The sequence below is a fragment of the Dermacentor albipictus genome, chromosome 1, assembly GCF_038994185.2.
Source record: "Dermacentor albipictus isolate Rhodes 1998 colony chromosome 1, USDA_Dalb.pri_finalv2, whole genome shotgun sequence".
Taxonomy (NCBI): domain Eukaryota; kingdom Metazoa; phylum Arthropoda; class Arachnida; order Ixodida; family Ixodidae; genus Dermacentor; species Dermacentor albipictus.
Window position 1 is genome coordinate 160,763,184 of NC_091821.1, and position 24,276 is coordinate 160,787,459.

The 24,276-nt window shown below is 42.6% G+C and overlaps 2 protein-coding genes across 2 annotated transcripts; one reads left to right on the forward strand and one right to left on the reverse strand.

The window, feature by feature from the left end:
* Window positions 1–566: 566 nt before the first annotated feature.
* On the reverse strand, window positions 567–8,258 carry LOC135911233 (zinc finger protein 391-like). The gene is made up of 2 exons (XM_065443426.1): window positions 8,066–8,258; window positions 567–2,740 (listed from the first exon to the last, which is right to left on the reverse strand). Exon 2 carries the CDS (start codon window positions 2,714–2,716, stop codon window positions 2,273–2,275), a length of 444 nt encoding a protein of 147 aa, XP_065299498.1. The 5' UTR covers window positions 2,717–2,740; window positions 8,066–8,258; the 3' UTR covers window positions 567–2,272.
* A 3,088-nt stretch (window positions 8,259–11,346) lies between these two features.
* On the forward strand, window positions 11,347–17,998 carry LOC135911241 (peptide methionine sulfoxide reductase-like). The gene is given in 4 exon segments (XM_065443436.1): window positions 11,347–11,587; window positions 11,935–12,092; window positions 17,077–17,328; window positions 17,573–17,998. Coding segments are annotated over 4 exon segments (684 nt in total). The 5' UTR covers window positions 11,347–11,527; the 3' UTR covers window positions 17,787–17,998.
* The last annotated feature ends 6,278 nt before the right edge of the window (window positions 17,999–24,276 follow it).

Sequence of the window (24,276 nt, forward strand, 5' to 3'; positions counted from 1 at the left end):
CCCCTGTCATCACAGCAAAAATTTCGTGTCATTAGAAAGTGCAAGAGAACGGGGCTCATATATTCAGTTGTTTGTATGCTGGAGCAAATGTGCTGATTTATCATGATAGTGAACATGATAAACATGATCATGAGAGTGAAGGTAGTCGGCTAGTGACAGTGTCATGAACGAAGATTGCTGTGAATGTCACTGACCCCTGGTTCTCTTCCACTAATCTTTAGTGTTGGTAGGAAACCAACCAAGTATTCCCACAAAGTTCAGCATTTTCAAGAATATGGCTTCACAGATGTCCACTGTGCTTGTGGACCTGAGCTCCTTTCTTGTCCTCCTATGCAGCAGTTAAAAAAAAAGAAAGTGTGCACATTTGAGCATCTACCATTAATTCTGCTATGCACATGCCCTTTGACCTGTACTGGCAAAGACTCAATGTGCACATACCTACACTGTAGGATATAGCTCAGCAGAACCTATAGCACTGTTCAGTAACACACTGCCTAGTACACTATGTTTTCTCAGGGGCCACATAGGCACAACAAAAAAGATCCTAGGGTTATGGAACATGCACATTGAGGAACCAAGACACACAATACAATATGTATTACCATAACTGTTCACAGTATGAACTTTAAAAGTGAAGACAACAAATATTTGTTCAGCACAAATGTTTAGCCAATTGCTTACATGCAGCTTTCTCAATCTCTTTTCCTTTCACACGAATACAAAGCAGCAGTGAAAAGACATGGCATCGGTGCAATGCAACAAAAAGATTAAACAGACAAGTGAACCATTCATAGCTACAAAGAAGTAAAACAAAACAATGTCATACTGATTCATTATAGTAGCCAAGCTACTTACATGCACTTATGATATAAAGTTATTTTCATGTGATACTTTATAAAAGCTGCTTGCTGTGAAGTTTGAAACAATTATTAAACAAAACTGGGGGCACACTGAAATGCGTGACAAACAGCAAGTATGCAATGACAAACCATGCAATAACACCAATATGAGCTGCACATTTGAAGCTACAGTAACTGCAGCATGGTCCATCGTACAGCCACGGTCACAAGTGCGCAGGGTACTTAAGAGGAAGCTTTAGCTTAGATGCTCCTATCTAAATACATGTAAAAGGAGAATTCGTTTTTCTCGACAACCAGTGCACCAAATTAGGCGAAGTTTGTTGCATTTAAAAGACAAATTTGAAATCTAGTGAGTCTGTTTCGAATTTTTTAATTAGGTTGTCAATTTTTTATTAAAAATTTGCAAAAATCGAAAATTTTCAGTAAACAACACTATCAAGTTTAAAACTCTAATCGGCAATTAAAAACGGTATCACAATTCTGTGAATTGCATCTGATAGTACATCTAGAGCGGACAAAATTGATATGTTACACATGAATCTGAAAGAAATTTAGTAATATGGAAATACAACTTTTGCAGAACCCCTGTAGATAACGTAACAAATTCACGTAAAATATAAATTGACATATAGAATTTGTCTGCTTTGAATGATGTAATGGATGTTGTTTACAGAACCGCGATATCTGTTTTTGATGCAACGCTAGTAATTTGTAAACTTCGTGCTTCTATTTCTTTCACTTTCGATATTTGAAAATCTTTTTAAATAAAATTCAGGCCCTAAATCGAAATTCTGTATCCAACAGTCACTAGAATTTAAGTTCCTCTCTCAAATGCAACAAATTTCGTTAATATTGGTCCAGGGGTTATCTCACAAAAACATTTTTGCATTTTACATGTATTATTTGAGTAGGCCACGTCAGAGTTGGGCCCGAGCTAAAGCTTCCTCTTAATACACGACTGCAATGGCAGCCAAAGCAACGTGTGAGTCTCCTTCAGCATTCGAGATGCTTCAAAACTTTGCAGAGGTTAAGCATGGTCCTTTTTTCTCTTTCAAGCTCTGTAGCTCCAAGAATGCTATAGAAACTGCATTACATTACACAGAGTTTTGGTCAAATGCACAGTGGCCTGCAAATTTTTCATAAGGACAACGCCGTAAGGTTTAGTAGGAGGCGCTTTCCTTAAATTCAAACATTTATCTGCATCAAAAATAGGTTGAATTATCAAGCAGCTTTAAAAGCAGACAAGGGTAGCGAAAATATGCCTGAAAAATTGAGCTTTTCTGTCAAATGCTCTGCCAGCACACAAACTGAATGTCCCATTTTCCTTCACATTTTGTGTACCTCTGACACATAGCTGGAACAAGACTGCTTCGATTACGACACTTGAGGTGATGCAACACGAGCCAACCATGCTACCGTACTGTTCTTGCAATGACAAGGCTACGGCCAACCTTGTAGTCTTTGATGTGGTAGCGGCGTCGCTCCTGGGAACATGGTGTGGTGGCATGCTTGCGCTGATAGTGCCGCTCACGCGAAAATGCTGTGGCAAACTTCTTGGTGCATCCTTGGCATTCAAAGCCTTTCAGCGGTGTCTCTGAGTACTGACCATCGGTGTCCTCCTCGTCAAGTGCATATGACCGATCCCCAGCTGCGCAACCATCTGGTGATGTCTGGCCACAGTGGTGCTGGCTGGTGTGGGATCGATATTCAGAAAGAACACTGAACTTGAGTGCACACAGCTCACACTCAAAGGCTTCAGGAGGAGGGCTGCCTGTGGAGTGTGTGCGCTGGTGTTCTTCCAGGCTCTTGAGAAAAGCAAAGCGCTTTCCACATGCACCACACTTGTGCCAAGCCATGCCACAGCCCCGACGACGCACAACCTGTAAATGGCAACATTAACAATTGTTTTGAAAAGCAAGCATGCCAAATGATATCCCTTCTTGCGCAAGCCTCAAATTTTGCAAGGATGTCTGCGTTCACGAAAACATAATGCGTCTGACCAAAGCAACACCGAGAAATGGTTCCAGTCAGTGTACAATTCTGCAACAGTAGGTCAGAAACATTCTTCTGTGTATTGAGTTTATCCTCATATGGTACAGAAGACCGGTCAACACAGCAGCAAGAATGCACTGTGAAGTTCATTATGATGCCACTCTCTGCATTGATCTGGGGGCTGGTTACTAAATCAGGTCAACAAGTAATGCATACAAACCTCAAAGCACAAAGCACAACAGGAACATGTCATATCACTGGCACAGCAAACTTTCTGCTTTTTAGGGATGCCTCAAGATGATACCACCAATCCAAGTAAGCCAGGTCAACACCATGCTGTCATACACAAATGTCAGTGCATGTTGAACGTTGATACGAGTTGAAAATGAACACCAGAAAGCAGCACTAGTCAAAATAGGATTGCTTCATGGTAGGAACACCTAAGAATGTGACTTGAGGCTTGTGGAACCTTCATGGGAACATACTTTGCTGCACCAAGCTCAATGTTCAAATATTGTAATTAAAGTGCAAAAATAAAGTGTTGTGACAAGTTGCGTAATTATGTGTGTTTGCCACTGTCCTTACTCTGTCAGAATTCCATACTGCAAGTACCCTCATACTTGCATTTCTTTTTGTTAGTCACATGTATATTTTTAACTTTCAGTAGGACAATATCTTTAACCACTCACCCCTCAAGCAAGCCACATGGTTGCCAGGGCTTGGCAATTGTCTTGTAGCTATACCACAAGTGCCTACGAATGAAAATTCAACAAGCCCTAGCAGGTCACACTACATTAAGTATTGCACAAGTAAAGTTTAAGTACAGTTCAATGCAGTCAAGCTCAAACTGGCAAACTGCAGGTAAAGAAAGCATTATTATTATTATTATTATTATTATTATTATTATTATTATTATTATTATTATTATTTAGACAGCTAGCATATAGTGTAATAATAGTTAATGTATATATGCAGCTACCGAAGCTTTCCCCCCAGGATGCAAAAATAACTACTTCCTTCAGGGCACAGAACCCAAAATTGAGGGAGGCACCATGTTGTTTGCACAGGCAGGTATATACCAGGTGTTTTATTGTAGGCTATACAGAATTTCTACATATCACCTCTAACAGGTAACAAGATTTTTGTCCTTGGGCAGAATTACTCAAAGAGGTAAACATTACTTGCATGACAAATCGAACGCATAACCAACAAGTTATCAAACTTTAGGTAAATAAGTTATAATGGATTAATTTTCAGCACATATTGCAATTTACAAATTGCAGTTGGTAAGTTAAGAAAGCATACCCACTTGGAATGAATTCTCAGGATGACACTAGTTTCGAGATATTCATTCCCAAAGTGTGCAGTGAAATGCATTGGTGTTCCTGTTACTTTTGTGCTTAAATGCATAAAACGGCGTTTTGTTAAAAATTAAGTGGAACAACAAATGCATATTTACCGAAAGTTTGAAACGCACATCTCTCTTCTATAAAGTTTACTCTCTCTCTCAAACCGGAGTCATCCTCAGAATTTGTTTCAAGTGGATTCACTTTGCGAATTCACAGGCTACAATTTGTAAATTGCAATACAGGCCTAAAAGTAATTAGTTAAAACATAATTAGTGAACCTTTGTTAATTATATAGGCGTCACGTGGGGCACCTTCCATAGTGATCGAGCCTGATCTGGATATATTCCTGTGGGTGGGCAGTGCAACCCAGACGAAGGACGAAAGGAAGAACACAACAAGAGCGCAGACTAACAACTGGATCTGGATCTAATTTCTCGGCTGCAATTGGCTCCTCGGCGCAAGCTGCAGATGGAAGCCAATCATGATCCATAAGTTAGATTTCAGATCGGGCTCAATCGCGATTGAAAATGCACCATGTGAGTGTGGTATTATTAATTTCTTGTGCCTGTAATGTCCGCCTTTTTGAGCAATCCAGTTCAAGGATTTAGAAGTGTGCTATCTGCGTAGGCAATTCATTAAAAATATTCTGCATAGTCTATTAGGGAAATTTAAAAAGAGAGAGAAATAATGAAAAAAAAGAAAAAAAGAACACCTGGTATATACTATTCCTGTCAATTTCTGGCTACATGTTTAGGCAGCAAAGAAATTTGGGCAGTCGGTGCATTCTCAAAACTTTTGTAGGAAAGTGCAATTAGTAACCACCTCTGGTGCCTTTCTATAGATCATTAACAGATAAACTTTTTTAGGTAATGATCACCACAAATGTTTTCGTGTGAAAGTGATGATGTGCCACCAGCCAGTACAAATAAGAAAAAAAAAAGCTCTAAGCTGCAGATCTACTACTGCTGCTTAGATGCATCTCTGACTGCAAAGTTCATTGCACTACAATTTTGTGTTTTCTTTGAATGCCTGCCATGAAACAAAAGCTCTCTACAAACTTCACTCTTAAAAAAATTTACACCCTTTGGGGCTTATCTTGTCCCATAACAATAATCGGAATCTGTATTGCCCGCATTTCCCTTCTTTAAGCTGCCAGCCCAGTACTTCCAAGTCACGAACTTTATGCATGTTATCAGCGCGACATAGCATTCTCAACAGGAAAGTAGTGAGCGCAAATTTTTCAAGAAAGGAAAAGCAAGCAAGACAGATGACGATTATCGTTGTGTGGCATATATACACCCCAAAGGGTGCTACTGTTTTTAGAATGTGCAAGCAAGGCAGATGATTATTGTTGTGTGGCAAATATACGCCCCAAAGGGTGCAACTGTTTTTAAAGTGTACACTCCTAAAATTACGCCCTTTGGGGCTTATCTTGTCCCACAACAACTCTAAAAAAGTTTACACTCTTTGAGGTGTATATTTGCACCACAACGATAATCGTCATCTGTCTTGCCCGCATTTCCTTTCTTGAAAACGCTGCGGTCGTTAATTTCCTGTCGAGAATGCTCTGTCATGCTGATAACGTGATAACGCGCATGCCGTTCGCGACTTGGAAGTACCGGGCTCGCAGCGTTAAAGAAAGGAAATGCGGCAAGACAGATGATGATTATCGTTGCGTGGCAAATATATACCCCAAAGGGTGCAATTGTTTTTAGAGTGAATTATCGTCATCTGTCTTGCCCGCGTTTCCTTTCTTTAACGCTGCGAGCCCGGTACTTCCCAGTCACGAACGGCCTGTGCGTTATCAGTGTGACACAGCATTCTCGACTGGAAAGTAGCGAGTGCCGAGTTTCCAAGAAAGGAAAGGCATCCAAGGCAGATGATGATTACTCGAAGAGTTGACTGTTGGGCTAGTTGGTCGTCCATATTTGTAGTAGTAACTTAGCGCGAGTAAAACCACGGAAACAAGAAAGACGGACAAGGACAAGCGCTACTCACACGCGCTACTCACACTGAGTAGCGCTTGTCCTTGTCCGTCTTTCTTGTTTCCGTGGTTTTATTTGCGCTAAGTTACTACTTCAAATAGGGACGATTACTGTTGTGGGACAAATATACACTCCAAAGGGTGCAACCACTTTAAAGATGTTAACACCCTTTGGGTCGTATCTTGCCACACCACAATAATCGTCACCTGCACTCTTAGGCAAAGTTACACCCTTTGGAATGCCCCTTCTGCCACACAACGTAATCGTCATCTGCCTTGATGAGTTTCCTTTCTTTAACGCTGCGAGCCCGGTACTTTCCAGTAACGAACAGCATGCGCGTTATCAGCATGATAGCATTCCCGACAGGAAAGTAGTGGGCGCGGCGTTTTCAAGGAAACGCATCAAGGCAAGTGTCGATTATCGGTGTGTGGCAGAAGGGGCACTCCAAAGGGTGTAACTTTGCCTAAGAGTGTGTCTTGCCCGCATTTCCTTTCTTTAACGCTGCGAGCCCGGTAGTTCCTGGTCACGAACGGCTTGCGCGTTATCAGCTTGGCACAGCATTCTCGACAGGAAAGTAGCGAGCGCAGAGTTTTCAAGAGAGGAAACGCAAGCAAGGCAGATGACGATTATTGTGAGGCAAATATACGCCCTAAAGGGTGTACATTTGCTTATGTACATGAGCTTTAAGTCCAATATGCAAGTTCAAGGCACTGAGAGTTATGCAGTTAATAAAAACAGCTATTTCCTCAGTTCTGTAATGAGTTCAAGCACCTCTCTCTCTCTCTCTCTCTCCTTTAAAGAACCCGACTTGCGAGCTTTATCAGTTGTCTGAACATAAATACTCAGTAGTGCCGATCCGTTGAAAGTTCAGATCTGGGTAGTAAATAAAATGGGTGGTTAAAGAACAGCTGCACAACTTAATGCCAAGATTTTGCTTCATGCATGCAGTGTCTGTTTACATACAGAAGTCGGGCGTCAATTCCACGATTAAACACTAAAAACATTCGTTCTTTCGTAAAAGCATCACATTACACACGTAGTTAGATTACGATAAAAAAAAGGTGGGTGCCGCCAGGTTAAAATATTGAATTCCAACTACAAACGCATCCGGTTAGTTACACAGTTCCAAGATGTACTTCAGAGGTGCGGTTACTTTACGGTGTCATCGGACCATTAACCGAAACACGGTCAGCACACATCAGCTGGCCCACACAACATGGCCTTCATCGATTTACCACTACGCTCTATTCTAATCGATCACAGTAGTTCCATATATCACAATAAAGTCATCTCTAGCATTTAACAAAAACGAAACTGTCAAAACAACGAAGACACAGTACACGCGCTATGCCTCCGCTTTTCATAGTGATAAGTTGGGATGAAAGCAAGCCCGTGGCAGCGTTTCGACGTACGCGACCATCGCAGCTGAAGCAGCGACAACCCCAAGGCGAAGAACACACGACGCCGTTTACGAGTAACAAGCAGTGCAAACTAGCAGAAACAAATCAAGACGCGCTTCTTCTCAAGTGGTGCAAGGCTTCTTCGACTGAAAACATGTGAAAGCCAACGAGCACAAGCGGTGCTCCAAGTTTTGTTTATAATACTCGAGCGGGCAACATGCTAGTAGATTAAAAACAAAGGTAAAGCAGCAATACGCTTACAACGTATGCAGTCGCTCGAGGGGAAATTCTGTAAAGAATTCTCATTACACCGACATGACCTATGAAAAATAACGTGATCTATATGCTAAAAAACAAACAAATACAGTGGAGGGACAATATCAGTGCACAGACGAAACAGGTGCAGCAGTGCAGGCGAAGACCAATGTGCATGCATCGAAATACCTCACGGACTAGAAAAAAAAATGACGCGCACAAACCTTGCTGTTGTTCTAGTAGGCTATAACGTTTGATCTTTTCACAATTGGCTCATACTATGATAAAAAGGGCATCTTCGACATTCATGCCATAACACGGACATGGTTGCCGAGCTGGAATATCAACAAACGTATGTTTCTGCGTTCGTAAAGGAAGGATGAAAAGAGATGCCCCGAGATGCCATACCCCACTTGCTCAACAAATCGTGTCGGAAGTCATGTTACGTCACGAGAAAATCTGCCCAATCGCACGTTGGACGGCTGAGAGCAGACGACAAATTTGTTTCGCTGTCTCTTTATGGATCCGTATATTTTAGTTCCAGTTTCATATAATTGTACAGTTGTAGTGTAGCTGTCGAAGTGACGCCATGTATTAAACAGCAGACTAAAATGGTGTATTTGGTTTCCAATTGGATATAAGACAAATAAGGCAGTGATGTTACCTGCGCACTCAATACCATGAATGCGTCTGATTCGCAGACGTCTGTATCTGCCATATGCGAATATTACATGGGTACTCGCGAATATTACATGGGTAATCGCTAAAACGGGTCCATATTTACTGAAAAAACGCAACCTATGTAAGTCGCAGGAAAGGCTCAATCTCAGTTGTACTTATGTCATGAACACAATGACAAAACACGTGCAACTTGTTATTTGAATTAACGTTCGTCAGGTATAATCTGAATTATGTGGGCTAAAACACCGTGCAAGCACCACACTCTTTCACTTTGCCCTCTAACGGGAAATCACGAAGGAAAACGAAAGTTCTCTTTCGCCTTTATATATGTTTGAAACAGAACTCAATTCAAACTTTCATTAAAACCACTCAATCCATGATGCAGACGCCTCATATGCATGATAATATAGCATAGAGGGTCCTGAATATTTCGCTGAGCGCGTTCTAAAAAGATTTAGCCCACGCTTATGGGGATACAAGCTGCTTTCGCGACGGCGTAAGCATAAACTTGTGTCGTCGCCTGCCGTCAGCTGCAGAAAGCAGCGTTTCGGGGAGGGCAGTCGCCTGTTACAGGAGCGGGAAACACGCGGCAGCCCTAGCTGAAACTCTTTCTGCAGCTGACGGCAGGCAGCGAAACAAGTTTATGCTTGTGCCGTCGCAGCAGCAGCTCGCATTCCCATAAGCGCAGGCACATTTGAATTATTTTTTTAAACCAGGCAATTAACTGTGCAAAACTACTGTGCAAAACTATACTAAACGAAGTCGACGCCAAAATGCGATCGTTCTGTAAAATTTGAGCAAGAACAGTGCAGCGGTGAGCGCAAAAGCTTTTTTCGAACACGCGCAGCGAAATATTCAGGACCTTGTGTGCCTAGCCAATTGGCGTAGCATACCAGGATAAAACAGTGTGTAATTTAAACGTTTAATATATCATTTTTAAAATAAATTGTATATAGTAAGACGAAGAAATAAAAAAAAACTGATCGATTTGCGTACTGCCTGACACCTATGGGGCTCTTGCATTGCCCAGGGGGCGCTGCGAAAAAGGTGCTAAAAAGCGCCCTCTGTCCTAAAATGGGTCGTACCAAGCTCGGTCGTCTGCTTCGGAAAGCACGTTTACAATATGGACCCGCCACTTTCGGTTGTGTTGTATCACGGCCTGCAGCGGATATCCGGTGCCGAAGATTTTTTCAGGGGTGGCACGCTGCGTAAAGGCAAGGAATTATGCAGTGCCGAATACCTGTATGCCGTTCAAGAATTAAGCGGCGAAGTTTTAGCGCGGTGTCAATCGCAAGTGAAGCGAGTCGCGTACGAAGTGGAACTTCAGGTTAGGTTTGCACGCTGCTAGATTCAGGCGCACAAACGCGAGGAAATGCTTGATATAAATGAATCCACAGCAGCGATAAGCAGACATCATGTGTACGGAACTGCTCGAGCACACGATTGTACGCGCCGCGAAGGCAGCGGTCTTTCGACATGCCGCGGAACGGCGGGCCTCCTGCAATCTTTGTTGACTGAATGCCGCTAAACAAGTAGTTATGCCTGCGTTGTCGTAGCGGCCATCTGTCCCTTTTAGTAACTGGTAATAACTGATGCAATGCATATGAGCTCGCATGCGAAACGCGCTGCAGCGCGAGCTCGTGCGCTGCTCGCTTGACGTAGCTTTTAATGACAGCGCTCGAACATCGATCTGCTGTAATCAATACTACCTTGCTGCGCTGCCTCAACATGCTGACTTGAGGTCAAGTATGAGCACATTTAACTCTCTTAACCTGTGCTGCTCGTAGTGGGGTAGTGAATTGTCACCGAATCAGCCCGGCCATTTGTGGTCATTTTCACACACCTGGCCACTTGACCACTTCGCATCGGTCGAATTGTTCATTGTCGCTGTGGCCGGGTCTCGAATCGTGAATTACCAGCCATGCCTGCTGCTATGTCGGTGTGCTGTCGGGACTAAAGGTGCAAAAGACCGAAATTTAGAACGCAGATAATCAAGCAAGCTTCAAGACAGGCGAAGCAGTCAGCATGGCGCGAAGTTTCGCTTACTCAGCGCGACAAACTGCAGCTATGCAGCGCGCCCGACGCTCCACTTCGTGAGGCCTTGAAGGAAAACGGTAGACTCTGATGTTGGGATTCAGGCCTTCTTGTTCATGGCAGCCCACAACGCAAAAGTAATGACGGTGACGCCTTCTCGAGGCTGGGCTAGGTCTCTCCGGATCGGCGTCACCGATTCCGTCTGCTCGCAGCATTACGTCCCACGGCACACGGAGAGCCCGTTTTCGTTAAACTATAGGCTGCGGCGAGCTCGCAGCGTGGTCGGCATGGTCTGTGAGAAGTGATGAGCCTTTTCGCACTCGCAACAGGGCAGAAAAAAGTGCGGATCGACGCAAAACTCGACCTAGAAACGTGCTTCGCCACAGCCAGGGCTCAATACGACCCAAGCTGGTACGACCCAGATGTCGTTTCCCGCGCCGCCACCAGGCGCCGCTAATATACCTCAAACTCCAGCGCAAGACGCCCATACGGAATGAAATAAGTTCTGCGGTTTCGTACGAGGTCGCGACGTAACCAGCAGAAAAACGTGCGTGGGCTGTCCACCAAATAAGTTATGATGACTGGAAAGAAAGACCATAGATGGAAAGACGACGCAACCATATGACGAAACCGCCGACACTCGCGCATCCAGGCGCAGACGCCACGGTCGTCTAACGGCCTGGCTAGGTGTTCTGCGGCTGGCCTAGCACCTCGGCCGGCTGCTCATTGGGCTGCTGCCCTGCAATCCATAGAGTTTGCTGCAACCAAGCAAGGTAGTGTGGTAGTACAGTACGAGCTGTGCGAGAGAGCTGTGGTTGGCTGCGGCCATAGAGTTTCTAAATAAATACTAATATAAAAATGGCTGCGGCCTTGTTTTCATATCCGGTGTGAAAGTGAAAGACCCACTGTCTGTGACGTAGAATCCTTCGGAAACGTAAACACATATGCGCCGATAAAGTAGTTCCTTTCTGATGCGTTTTCCGTTCGTCCCTGTTCGGCAGTTGTTCCTTGTTTCTGCGCGGCTCAGCGAGGTATGTATGCCCGCTGTTTCGGCGCCGTAGCGTAGGCGTAACGCGAGTTGGCAGTTTCTGTTGCCAAACTGCCTTGGCTGTAGGAACCTGGTCGTTTTAGCCTTGGCTCATACGCAGTCGCGTTAGCTCTTTTCTGTGCGTGGAAGCTGGATTTCTCACTAATGGGCGAGGTGCATTCGTGTCATGAGGTAGGAAATACTTTAAAAAAGTGCTTCGCATGATATTTGCTCATTTCAGCCCCTGTTACATTTTCGTGGCCATAACCTCGCAAAACTGATTCCATGGACCTACGATCTCGTTAACAAATGACTGGTTCCATGTGTGTCTCATGTGTTGTTCTATTGCAGATGCCGCTCTACGAACCAAACGTGCCAGTCAAGAAAGCAACCTTTGCACTATCATGATTCTGGTTCCCCGAGGCGCAGTACGGCTGCGCCCCGGGGGTGGTTCGCACCCGCGTCGGGTACACTGGTGGAACTACGAAGGACCCAACCTACCGAAGCCTGTAAGCGAATCGCAGAATGGCATACAATACGCTACGTTCTTACCTGCTTAGTTGAGGTGACAAATACAAACGATCTAGCCTGCTAGAGCGCTGCCTTTTGAGAAAAAAATATGCATATCCAACGCACATGTTGGAATCAATGTGGAGCGAAGCGGTTAATTAAATGCTGTACAAGGTAAATGCGATGCATACAATTGTATTTACTTTCATCCTATGCAACATGTATATAGCCTTATAAAATGTTTCTGTTTATGTGCTACACCGTTCAATGCTATGCCAAAATGCAAGCACAAGCTCAGGTGAATGCACATGGTAAGACATCGATGCGGCGATTTCACGAGGACAAAGGCAATGGGGGAAGAATGGTTATGAGAGCGACATGCATGGAGAAGTACGACACATATGTAAATACATTCAAGGCTTCTAATGCCTTGTGTAACAGTGGTGAATATCCATTCTGGAGGATTGGCAAAGAATGGATAGATACCCAAAGGCCCAATAATGGGGAGCTAAGAGAAGAATTTTTTTTAAATCAATGCAGTTGAGTATCATGCGCTGTTCCATTAAGAGGGTTGTGTGTTTCATAATATACCTAAGCCAACATTATGCACAGGTTGTATGTCGTGGTTATTGTTCTATTGCGCAGAACACTGGTGTGCTCACTGGCATTATTTTGTGGGTCAATGCTGTGCTATACGAGCCCTTGGTTGTGTTCTGTCATGGCATGATGCCTACCAACCATCTGATGCGAGACTGGCAAGCAAAAAAACGTTCATTTAGAAAAAAAAAAATCTATGAGACTTATGTAGTCAGAGTAAACCAGATGTAATGGCAATAGCTGAAGGGAACCTACATTTCCTCTTATAAATACACACACCCCATTCATGTCATTTACAATGTCTTGACACCATGTCTAAGAGAACCTTGGCTGTTTAAATTGAACAACATGTAATAGTGAGAGCCAAAAGGAACCTACGTTTCCTCTGACAAATGCATTTACATACACCACATATGCATCATTTACAATGTGTTGAGACCATATTATGATGTGCAGGGACTGCTGGTTCATTCATATTTTCTCTGGCAAATGTTTCAAGTTTGTTATTCATCACACAAGGAATTGTACTGCATACAAAGCAATCTACCTTTTCACTATTGTGTTTCAAAGCTCGCAATGTCGAAGATTTACTCCTCAGCGAAGCATGCGCAATGTGGCATACCTCATATAGCATATGTCTTCTCACTGTTACTCTGCGAATTATGTGAAAAATCGTGTGTCTCATTGCCTCACCGCACATGCTTTGAACTGAATAATGCGCTTCCATTATTCAGTCATGTCATCGGAACTGCCATGGTTTGTAGCTGAACGCATTTAGGGAAAGTGATTTTCTTATCTAAAACAAAGGGCTTTTTTTGTATGTATATATAACAGATGGACAGACATACTGCCGACATATTTGTGATCTGTATAGAACGTGGTGGAACAGCCATTTCACCTTTGGGCACAGACCATGGCGCATGCCAAAAAAGCTGATTTGGTGCAGTGATAAGCATTTTTGGCACAGTATTGAATGTGCATCTGTACACCATATGGCCAGAATATTATTTGAATTTATACATAAATATAATGGAGCTGATTTTATATGGATCATTGCAGTAATCAGGATGCAAATTACAAAACTAGTTTCATTATTTTTAATAGAAAGGCTTTGCCTGGGTGTATATCGCAGTATAAAGCCATTTCTACCATTTTGACTTGCAACAGGCGTTTGTATATTTCCCCCGCTTCAAGCATGTAAAAAATGATTGTGGAACAAGGTCTTGAAAGGAAGACCATACCTTACAGAACCTGAATGTACGCCTAAAGTTACAAGGAAGACCTATGAAGGCTTCTTTACTTGCAACATGCAGAATACCTTCTGCATAATTGTGCATTGGATCATCTGTAAGCTCTTCACTCTGATCTTGGAGGGTTGCAGATTAGATCCCACTAATAGCAAATTATGTGCCAGCAATTGAGTATGCATGTTCCATGGCAATTCTAAATTGGCACGAAGGGAACACAACCGTGCTAAATAATTGCGCTACCGGATATTATCCGAGGCTTCTTTTTGATCCAACAACCTTCTTGAGTGAGCTCCAGGCCACACGCATACGAGAAATACAGAACTGCAGCCAAAACAAGACCACACAGTGAGAGTGCAAAGGAACCTCCACCGGACAGAAATGCATCTAAGGAGCGAAAGCAGCAAACAGAGGACCGACAGCGTTGGCAATATCTGTGGCTATAGCCGTTCCACTGATCTCCAGGATGATGATGACAGCATGCTTTACATTCTGGTTTCAGTTCTAATAGCTGTAGCAGTATGAATTTATTCTTACTTACCGCAGGCTAAATGGCAATATTCCACTAAAACACCATTTTGGGGCAGGATGGCACAGAGGGTCTTGTGGCGTAATTAGGCGCAGCTGTTCCATCAATGGGAAAGGATATTGCCATCAAGTTTTTCTCCTTTGTGGTATTACATGCCATATGAACAAAAACATATGTGACACAGCAGACTGCTCTCCATCACTTGAGCAGTAGAATGCAAAAATGGTTTTGCTAGTTAATAGCTCCAATTGACATGTACTATGCAAGGTCCAGTGCATGTATGTTTTTCTTTTTTTTAAAATGCCAAATGCTTCACTTCGGCTGCACTTCTTATCTTTGACCTTTTAAAAGCATAAAACTATTCAAATTTGGTAAATTCTGGTCATTTTCTTTCACAAAGCATGTATGGTAGTTTAGTTAAAGAGATACTAAAGTTTATTGTAATTTTGGGTGTATGTTGTATACTACATGTAGGTTGCCAATGCACCATTTTCCTGGAGTCCAGGGGCGAGATCGCGCAAGCATTTAATTTTCCAAACATTCCTATTTCACCGAGAATGTGGTGGTCAATCGGTGCTCCTGCCTCACTGTGCGGACGACCACTGATGAGAGCGCAGCCAATCACGTGAACGCAAGCAAACATTCGGAAAGTGAGATGCTCGCGTGATCTCGCTCCTATATATAACATGCTAAAAAAGAGATGGCTCGCAACTCCCATCAGCATTGACATGAACTGATGCTAGCCACGAGTTGGTTGGTAGACCGTACTGATATTGAGTGCAGTCATATATCATAGAAAGCATACTTGCACCACTCTATTATCTGTGGGGCTTAAAAGAAGTTGTTCAAGAATAAAAAAATCCATGGCACGAGTGTGCCACAAAGGGTTTGGAGCCTAGGTGGCACTCTGACTGTGCTATGAAGTGAACTTGAAGCTGTGCAACATGCCTTAGCATGGAGGGAGGCATATGGGAGCCTGCATTAGAGAGAGCTAAAATTAAATAGTTAGCGACTAGGTATTTTTCTTGGTAAGCAGGAATGACTGTCACTGGTGCCTCCTTGCTTTGTACATACACTCATGAGAGACTTCACTGCCAGTTTTGGCTATGCTAGCTAGCTAGCTAAGCCAAACCAAAGGCACTTAGCGACTCCAGTGGCAACTATAATCTCACCAGCACCTCTTTCACGATTGGCTTCTATAAAAATGTCACTAGGAACATGGAAAGTACAACTGGACTTCTTTTCAAAGTGTTCCTTTAAGTATGTTTTCTGCAACATCTGCATGAGTATGTACAAGGTATATGTGAATGCCCATGCACTAGCATTTTGAACTACCTACTCTCCTTTACAAATTGATTCATGGGTTAAACAACTCAAAGCAACGTTGGAGCTGTGCAAGATGCCTTGGTGGAGAGCTTTGGATTAATGATGACTGCCTGGGATTCTCTAATATCTACCTAAATCGAAGTACACAAGTTTTTGCATTTTGCAACCATTGAAATGTGGCTGCTGTGACTTTATGCTCAACAGCAGAATGCCATAGCCACTGAGCCAGGTTCTTTTACACTTTGCCTCATAAAGCTGCAATATTGGTGTCCAAGTGAGCCCAGAGTAATGAAGAACGCAGATAAAGATACTGTGGGCACAATGACATTTTGATTTCCATTGCAAAATCGGTGCTTGGTGAACATACCATTTAGCAGTATACTTGATATTTCGCAGCTGGAAAACATTCTTGCTAAATTTCCTTTAGCAAACAGCTTCATCAGCATAATGCTGGTGTCACATTGTCATTGAAAGGAGCCTGCAAATGCACGCAAAATTGTCATGCGACTGGCTGCTCGAGGCACTTCACGTGTATTCGCGGGCTTCTTTCACTCTAGGAAAAACACTTCTGTAGCACATTTGAGCAACAAAATGTTGTATCAGAAGTTGTTCATATCGCTCTGCGATTTTCTCATTGACACTTTTCATGTAATTATATTACTTGAGAAAATGATTGATTAATTAGGCAGAATGAAAATAATACGAGTATCTCTAAGCGACGGCAAACGTTACCTTTGTTCTGTCCAGCTATGTGGGCCACCCTGTACATATGTAATGTAATTGACAATATTAAAATGCCTGTCCGTCACTATTAAGGCTGTACTGCTCACTCCTGTTAGCCATGAAATTTAAAATGTTCCAGCGAAAACATGGTTCTTGGCAATGTTTTTTTGTTCTGATAGCTTGTACCAAGCCAGAGCAACTGAAGTCTTTTCTTACCACTGCTACAATAGTCTGTGGGCATGGTTTCCTTATTGGAGGTCCACTTGTGGTGAATGACCATGATTGAACATTTTAAGGGTTTTCAAGGAAAACTAAAATTATAGAAATCTCATGTTTAATACACCATTTTCTAATCTAATAGTTTCAGTAACATCTACAGTGCTTATAGAAGAAAGCACTAAGATCTTGGACTTATGTTGTTGCACTTTGCCTTTGTTTTGCCAAGTGCTCTATCTCGAATAAATAGACTTGAAGCGCCTTGAAACTTCAGTTTCCCTCTCTTCCTTGCGGATCTTGGTGATCCTCTCATGATGCAAAATTGTTTGTCTTTTGCTCCTTCAGTGGCGACCATACAGAGACTGTTCAACTGGAATATGACCCTACCAACACAGATTACAAGACTCTTCTGAACATGTTTTGGGGATTTCATGATCCAACTGCCTGCCACAAGCGACAGTACATGTCTGCTATTTTTTACCATGACAAGGAACAGAAAGCTGCCGCTGAGGAGAGCTTGAAGCAATACCAGAACAAGTTAGGCAAGCAAGTTGCTACGAAGATCTTGGCTGCTGGAACATTTTATGATGCTGAAGAGTATGTATGGTTCTGTATCTGTTCTTTACATTGGTGGATGTGTCAGACGTGTCGCAAGCTACATATCCATGCTTTTAAGGTATATTGCTCAACTATAACTTCTGTATTGGCGCACAGTACACTTTTCACTGTTGTGCTCCAAGGATGTGTGTGTGCTGTTAGAATTTCAAAGGCTATCATTAATGTGTGGAACCTATAAAGGTTAAAAGTGCTGAAATAATTTTACATCCTCTTTTCCCCCCAGTTACCACCAGAAGTACCTGCTTCGACGCAATGCAGCTCTTTGTGAAAGTCTGAAGAAGGCAGGTCTGAAGAATTTCAAGGAGAGTCATGTTGCAGCCCGGTTAAATGGCTACTGCTGTGGTGGTGGCAGTCTAGCTAATTTTGAAGCTGAGTATCAAAAGCTAGGGCTCACAGACATGCAGGCTGTACTGGTTCGGCAGTGCATGAAGTCGTAGTCTCGGACTGCTTCACAATTAACATATGCTACAAAATTGCATTACCCCAACACCTATTCTGCCCTATGCTTATCAGGATGGTAATGCAGACAGTGCACATATGACATTCATCGAGGCAAGACATCTGTCTCTCGTTGAGTTGATGTTTGATGTTGGCTGCAGTACGCTGTGGGCTTTGTGGCAGGATTTGCAATAAAGGTGTTCCCTACTTAGTTCTTGGTTTCAGTTGATGTAAAAGATGCAGTTATAGGCCATGCATTTGCTTGAAACACATTTTGCACATGTATTTTGTCTAGGTGCGATTTGCAATGCCTTTAAAAGAACATTTGGTGAAGTGGCTAGTACACAATGAACTTAACCAATGATCACAGCATTCTTGTAGACAGAGCCATGATCAACCTTTTCTCAGAATTCTGGAGAAGACAATCCAGTTTTGTATAGTTTGCCAACTGTTACAGATGGCATGTCCATAAAATTTGTACCAAGACTTGTTTATTCCCAGAGAAAATGTGAACAGACTTTAGAGAAACTGGCAGAAGCATAACCGAATTTCTAGCAAAGAAGGCCGTCTCTGCTTGCGACTATCCCATATCTGTCATTTTCCTAATATTAAGCAACTACCTCCATGACCCTTGCTGCCAGCTGTGGGTGGATCCTGCGACTTCTTGACGTGGCACAGTCACTCCTTTGCTGCAATCAGCTCTGAATGGTGCACCCCCTTCAAATTAACATGCTCAAATTAATAGCTTAACTTGCAAAGCCACTTCCCATGCACGTATCGCTACGTAAAACATGCCTACACGTGTGCAGTTTCAGCTTCTCTGCCACTTTAATTTCATGAGACTCCCCCAACTGCTCCATGAACATGGATGGAACTTCTAGGTATGTATTCCTACAAATTTTCAACCCATTGACCCAGTAATTTCGTGGCACTTATTTGAATCCAACAAATAGGTCCAACAAGCAATTAATAAAACTTGGATAGTTTCCCACACCTTCCCAATTAAACCACATCACCTCGCCTCCCACACCTGCCCAAATTTCAGGCTGCAACAGCCTTTAGTTTTGTAGCAAGCAATGTGGATGCTTGGCATTCTCACCAACATCCCCCCTTTTTTTTGGGGGGGGGGGGGGTACACTTGACGGCATCTAGTTGCACTAGCAGCTTTGCTGTACAGTACATGACCTTCAAGTTGCCCTCCTCTGCATTATCACTCTCGTGGGTAAACCTGTTTTTTGTAGCACTAGGAGTGGGTGCTTTGGTATACCACTGGCTACTTACAACTTACATTATTTCAAACATCTGGTGGGCTACAACACACCAATAGTACAAGGCAGTAGGTGTGCAGTAGTATGCAAAAAAAAAATTAACACTGTCTAGGACACACAGTGAAGTTCATACCTGGACCTTGGAAAAGCAGTGTGTGCAAGACTGTACGCTAGCGTAGTGGCTAAAATCGGAATATTTGTGCGACCAGTCGGAATAAGCATTTGTTTAACTATCACTACAGAACAAAATGCCACCAGTACAGAGTGAGAAGTGCAATCTTCCAGAGCTGCTGATGCTAGAGTATATTTACTGTGCTCCTAAAGTTACACATTCATTAATTTTACTGGCATACACACTGTGCTTGGGAAATTATAGTTGGACCCAAGGATTAAAGTCGTGGACCCTCCCATCAAAATTTACAAGAGGGGAGGCGAATAGGGGGGGGGGGGTGCACTTCAACAGCTGTCCTGCAAAAATAAGCCATATCTAGAGAGTGAAAAGAACCATGGGCTAGGCAAGAACAACAGCTTATGCTGCTAACAGGTTAATTGCTTATGTTTTCAAATGACCTAATTGTTATTCCTTTTACCTGCATGGGAGCACAAAGAGACTTGAAAAGCACTGGTCAGTGTGTGTGTATTAATTATTACCTTCTTAATTTTTGTGCTTGCAGTGTACATATATAGGGCATTCTGTTTTATCAGACTTAATAAGATTTTTAGAAGTTGCGTATCGCAGATAGCACAATAATACTCCTTGAGCTGGATTACTCGGAGGCAGACATTACTTGCACAATAAATCGTAATGCACATTTAACAAAATTCGCTTAAAATTGTTTTTAACCGATTGCTTTACGGCCTATATTGCAATTTAGAAATTGCACCCAGTAAGTTTGCAAGGTATGTCCACTTGGAACAAATTTTCAGGACATCAGTTTCGAGATACGAAGTCCCAAAGTGTGCAATGAGATACGTTGGCACTCCAGTTACTTTTCTGCTTCAGTGCAAATAAGGCCATTTTATTAAAAAACACCAGTGGAATAACAGCGCATTTTTACTCCAAGTTTGAGGACATATTTAACAGCGCTGATGATATTGCCTTGCTTAGTAACTCAGGAGACCAATTGCAATGCATGCTCACTGACCTGGAGAGGCAAAGCAGAAGAGTGGGTCTATAAATTTATCTGCAGAAAACTAAAGTAATGTTTAACAGTCTCAGAAGAGAACAGCAATTTACAATAGGTAGCGAGGCACTGGAAGTGGTAAGGGAATACATCTACTTAGGGCAGGTAGTGACGGCGGATCCGGATCATGAGTCGGAAATAATCAGAAGAATAGGAATGGGCTGGGGTGCGTTTGGCAGGCATTCTCAGATCATGAACAGCAGGTTGCCATTATCCCTCAAGAGAAAAGTGTATAATACCTGTGTCTTACCAGTACTCACCTACAAGGCAGAAACCTGGAGGCTTACGAAAAGGGTTCTACTCAAATTGAGGACGACGCAACGAGCTATGGAAAGAAGAATGATAGGTGTAACGTTAAGGGATAAGAAAAGAGCAGATTGGGCGAGGGAACAAACGCGAGTTAATGACATCTTAGTTGAAATCAAGAAAAAGAAATGGGCATGGGCAGGACATGTAATGAAGAGGGCATATAACCGATGGTCATTAAGGGTTACGAACTGGATTCCAAGGGAAGGAAAGCGTAGCAGGGGCCGCAGAAAGTTAGGTGGGCGGATGAGATTAAGAAGTTTGCAGGGACGGCATGGCCACAATTAGTACATGACGGGGTTGTTGGAGAAGTATAGAGGCCTTTGCCCTGCAGTGGGCGTAACCAGGATGATGATGATTTAACAGCGCACAACTCTGAGTAAAGGCCCCTAGGATATGTTATGCGCCTGGGAAACTTGTGCCATCTCTCTCGCCTGGCTAAAACAAAAAATTGCTAAGATATCTGTGTCGCTCCAGGACAAGTCTTTCTACCGAGGTTCCCACCTCGGAAAGTGAAATTATCTACACAGGAGCCACAAACTTTTGGGCAAATATCCTGGAACACAAACAAGCCTTGTAATGAAAGTAAATGAACTTGCCTTAGTTAGTATACAATTATCTGTGTTTCCAAAAAAAATGAACAGCAAAATTTAAAATATTAATGAATTGTAGTAGCATACTTTCAGACAAATTCTTAGAATTGTGTACCTAAATTCAGTTTGTGCAAATTGAATTTGCATAACATATTAAATAAAATTATGGAAAGCCTAACTTTGAAGGTACTTTATGGATCTGCAACAGTGAAGTGTCATATGTGTGACATATTTAAAATTAAGAGTGTTTAAGGCAGTGTTGTAGGATTGTAGTACCATGTGACCTCTTCAAACACATGACCCACACAGGCAAAGTGCTGAAAAGTCCTCCTCCCTTCAGACTTCGAGGAGAATGTTTCTATATGCCGCTGAACCCCTTTATAGATGGGTGTGTAAGCCTACAGGCAATAGACGAGACAAAAATGTTTATCTTGCAGAGTTTTGGTACTGAGTACGAAGTTCCCGGCTAAATGTCTTCAGCCAACACTGAATGACAGACAGCATGCATCACTTGGTTTACAACAGGAACACAGGATGAGGAAGAAGTTTAAGCACACAAATCGCTTTCTTGGAAAGCATGGTCAGAGGAACTATCGATGCAAGATCCCTGTGTGCAGTGGTATCACACAGGTAATGTAAAGCAAATGCAATGTATGCCTATGTTACACATCCGATGAGGACTGTGTGCAAGTTCATAATGACAGCTTGGGGTGAAGCTCGCTTCCAGGGTTCTGCCTAGTGTTTTCCTCCCTGTTACTGAACAAGTTTTCACAAAATATTTTCTTTTCCTTGAACACACATATTCTCAGTGTATTCTGCACATTTAGATGAAAAACATTTCCTTCGGGTATTGACATTTCTTGTCCTTAAAAGAGTTGAGGAATACCGAAACATATTTTCCAAGTTTTAGAAACTCTGCCACACACTTCTAGCATGTATAAAAAATTGCACTTGGCAAGTCTGAATGTAGGGAAACAGGAAATGTGAATTTAATACTAGAGTTGGTCTCGAAATGCTGGAGTTTGCATCATCAACACTATCGTGATGTGCTGACAAAGAACAAAATTTGCTGATGTCATATAGGCAGCAAGGCTGAGTACAATGACATAGCTAAAAAAAAAAAAAAAGAGTGCTGCATGCATTTCTTCCAATACTCTCATATGGCAACTGCAGTGAATGCAAGAATGGAGAGAGTGCATTGTGATGTCGTGACACAGCCACTTCTTGGGCACTGAAACTGGTTCATAGAAACGGGCATTATAGCAAATTATTTGAGGCACTCCGATGCTTCCCAGTATTTTTTCTAGGGTTTAGAAGGCTTGGACCTTAATTTAAATGCATAAAAAAAGATGGTGTCAGAAATGTCATGCATCATGACATCGCACTTGTTTGAAGGGTCCCTCAGCAGGCTGCATAAAAAATTGAAGTTATAAGCAGAAAGCCATAAAGCATCATCCAAGTTCGGTTCTACTGCAAGAATTCTTAAAAAGGATTTAATAAGACAGAAGATTGAAGCAACATGCTGTGGTGATTTAGAGGCTATAGGACTGCGCTGTGAAGAATGAGGTCGCAGGTTCACTGCCTGGCCAAGGTAGCTGCATTTTGATGGGTGCAAAATGCAGAAATGCTCGTATGCTGTGCATTGGGTGTACGTTAAGGCGGTCAAAATTAACCCAAAGTCCCCCACTATAGCATGCCTCAACCATATTGTGGTTTTGGCACATAAAACCCCTGAATTTAATTAAAGATACAAGCAAATTAAATGCTGTGAGGCAATAACTTGAGGAGGCGATTTACGTTCCCCGCTACAGAAGCTCTCTGCCATTGCCTTGACTGGCACCCACAAGCTATAGTACATATCTGTCCAGTCTCCTATATTAGAGCTATAGGCTTATGTAACATATTTCTTTTCTTGCTGCATAGTGCATTTCTGGTGGTAGTTTTGCTTGCTCTACATTTCATGATAATTTTTGCATTCGTGCTTCTGCTGGCTATTAGTGTGCAGCAGGCAGTGTGTGCGATGTTCAAAAGAACGGCTGCAACATCTTTCACTGATGGCAGGGAAAGTGGCTCCTCCAAGAAGGATGCACATGCTCGAGTTTGAATATTCAGCTGTTCTTGTGCTGCAAATCAGAGTAATACAAGCATTATAGACACTACCATCACTGCAGTACCTATGCACTGTGCTTGTCTGTGATGTACAAATGTGGCAAGGGGCCCTTTAATTTAAATTAACTACCTAGGGTGTAACAAAGCTTTTCTAGGCTTAATCGCAATTCTTATAGTGCACCCTTAGTTCAGTGCAATGGTACTGAGGTCTCAAATATTTATTCATTGGCTTGAGTACATGTTTATGGAGCCACTGAAAGAAGTCAGTAAAGCTGGAAATTGCATAAGAACTGTCACTTACCCAGATTGGCTGCCAAATGCATCATGTGCGCTGTTACAGTAAATGGCCTGCATTGCCCTTCAGTATGCTGTAGTCATTGCAGTGCCATGGCTATTGGCAGGACCTTTCAGGAGCTCACACAACATATCATTTAACATATGTGGCTTTTATTAAGACTTCAAAATTATGACCTAACATCTACATACTTGAAGCAAAGACAGCTCATTGTAAAACACCCAAAAAAGAACTTCAGTACACAAGCACAATTCTCATTAAAACCTTCCAACGATGTGTGACTCAACACATAGCAGTCACACTGGAGGGGTAAAGGTGAGGGCCAGAAATGAAAGGTTTCCTCTATAATACATACATGCAATAAACCTGACAAGTAGGGATGGGAGGAGGAGGGGTAACAGAAAAAAAAAAACTATATCCTAGTGTCATGTGAACAAAGGTGCTGCACAATACTTCCTGTGAGCTATTGCAACACTACTTGAAGTACCACATGCACGCAAAGCAGCACCCAGAGTCTGCAAGCACAGATGGGGGAATGAGTGAGGTCACTAGGCACTTCATCAACACAGTCTCCAGAGTTAGACAAGGAACTCAACCATCTATTCTACCACTGCTCAGGGGACACACATACACAGCACATGCCAGAAAGGTAAACGACAGAGAATATGACCTCTGTGCTCGCAGAAACAGAGTGCTTACCCTGCAAAACATAATGCAGAAGTACTGGAAAATTT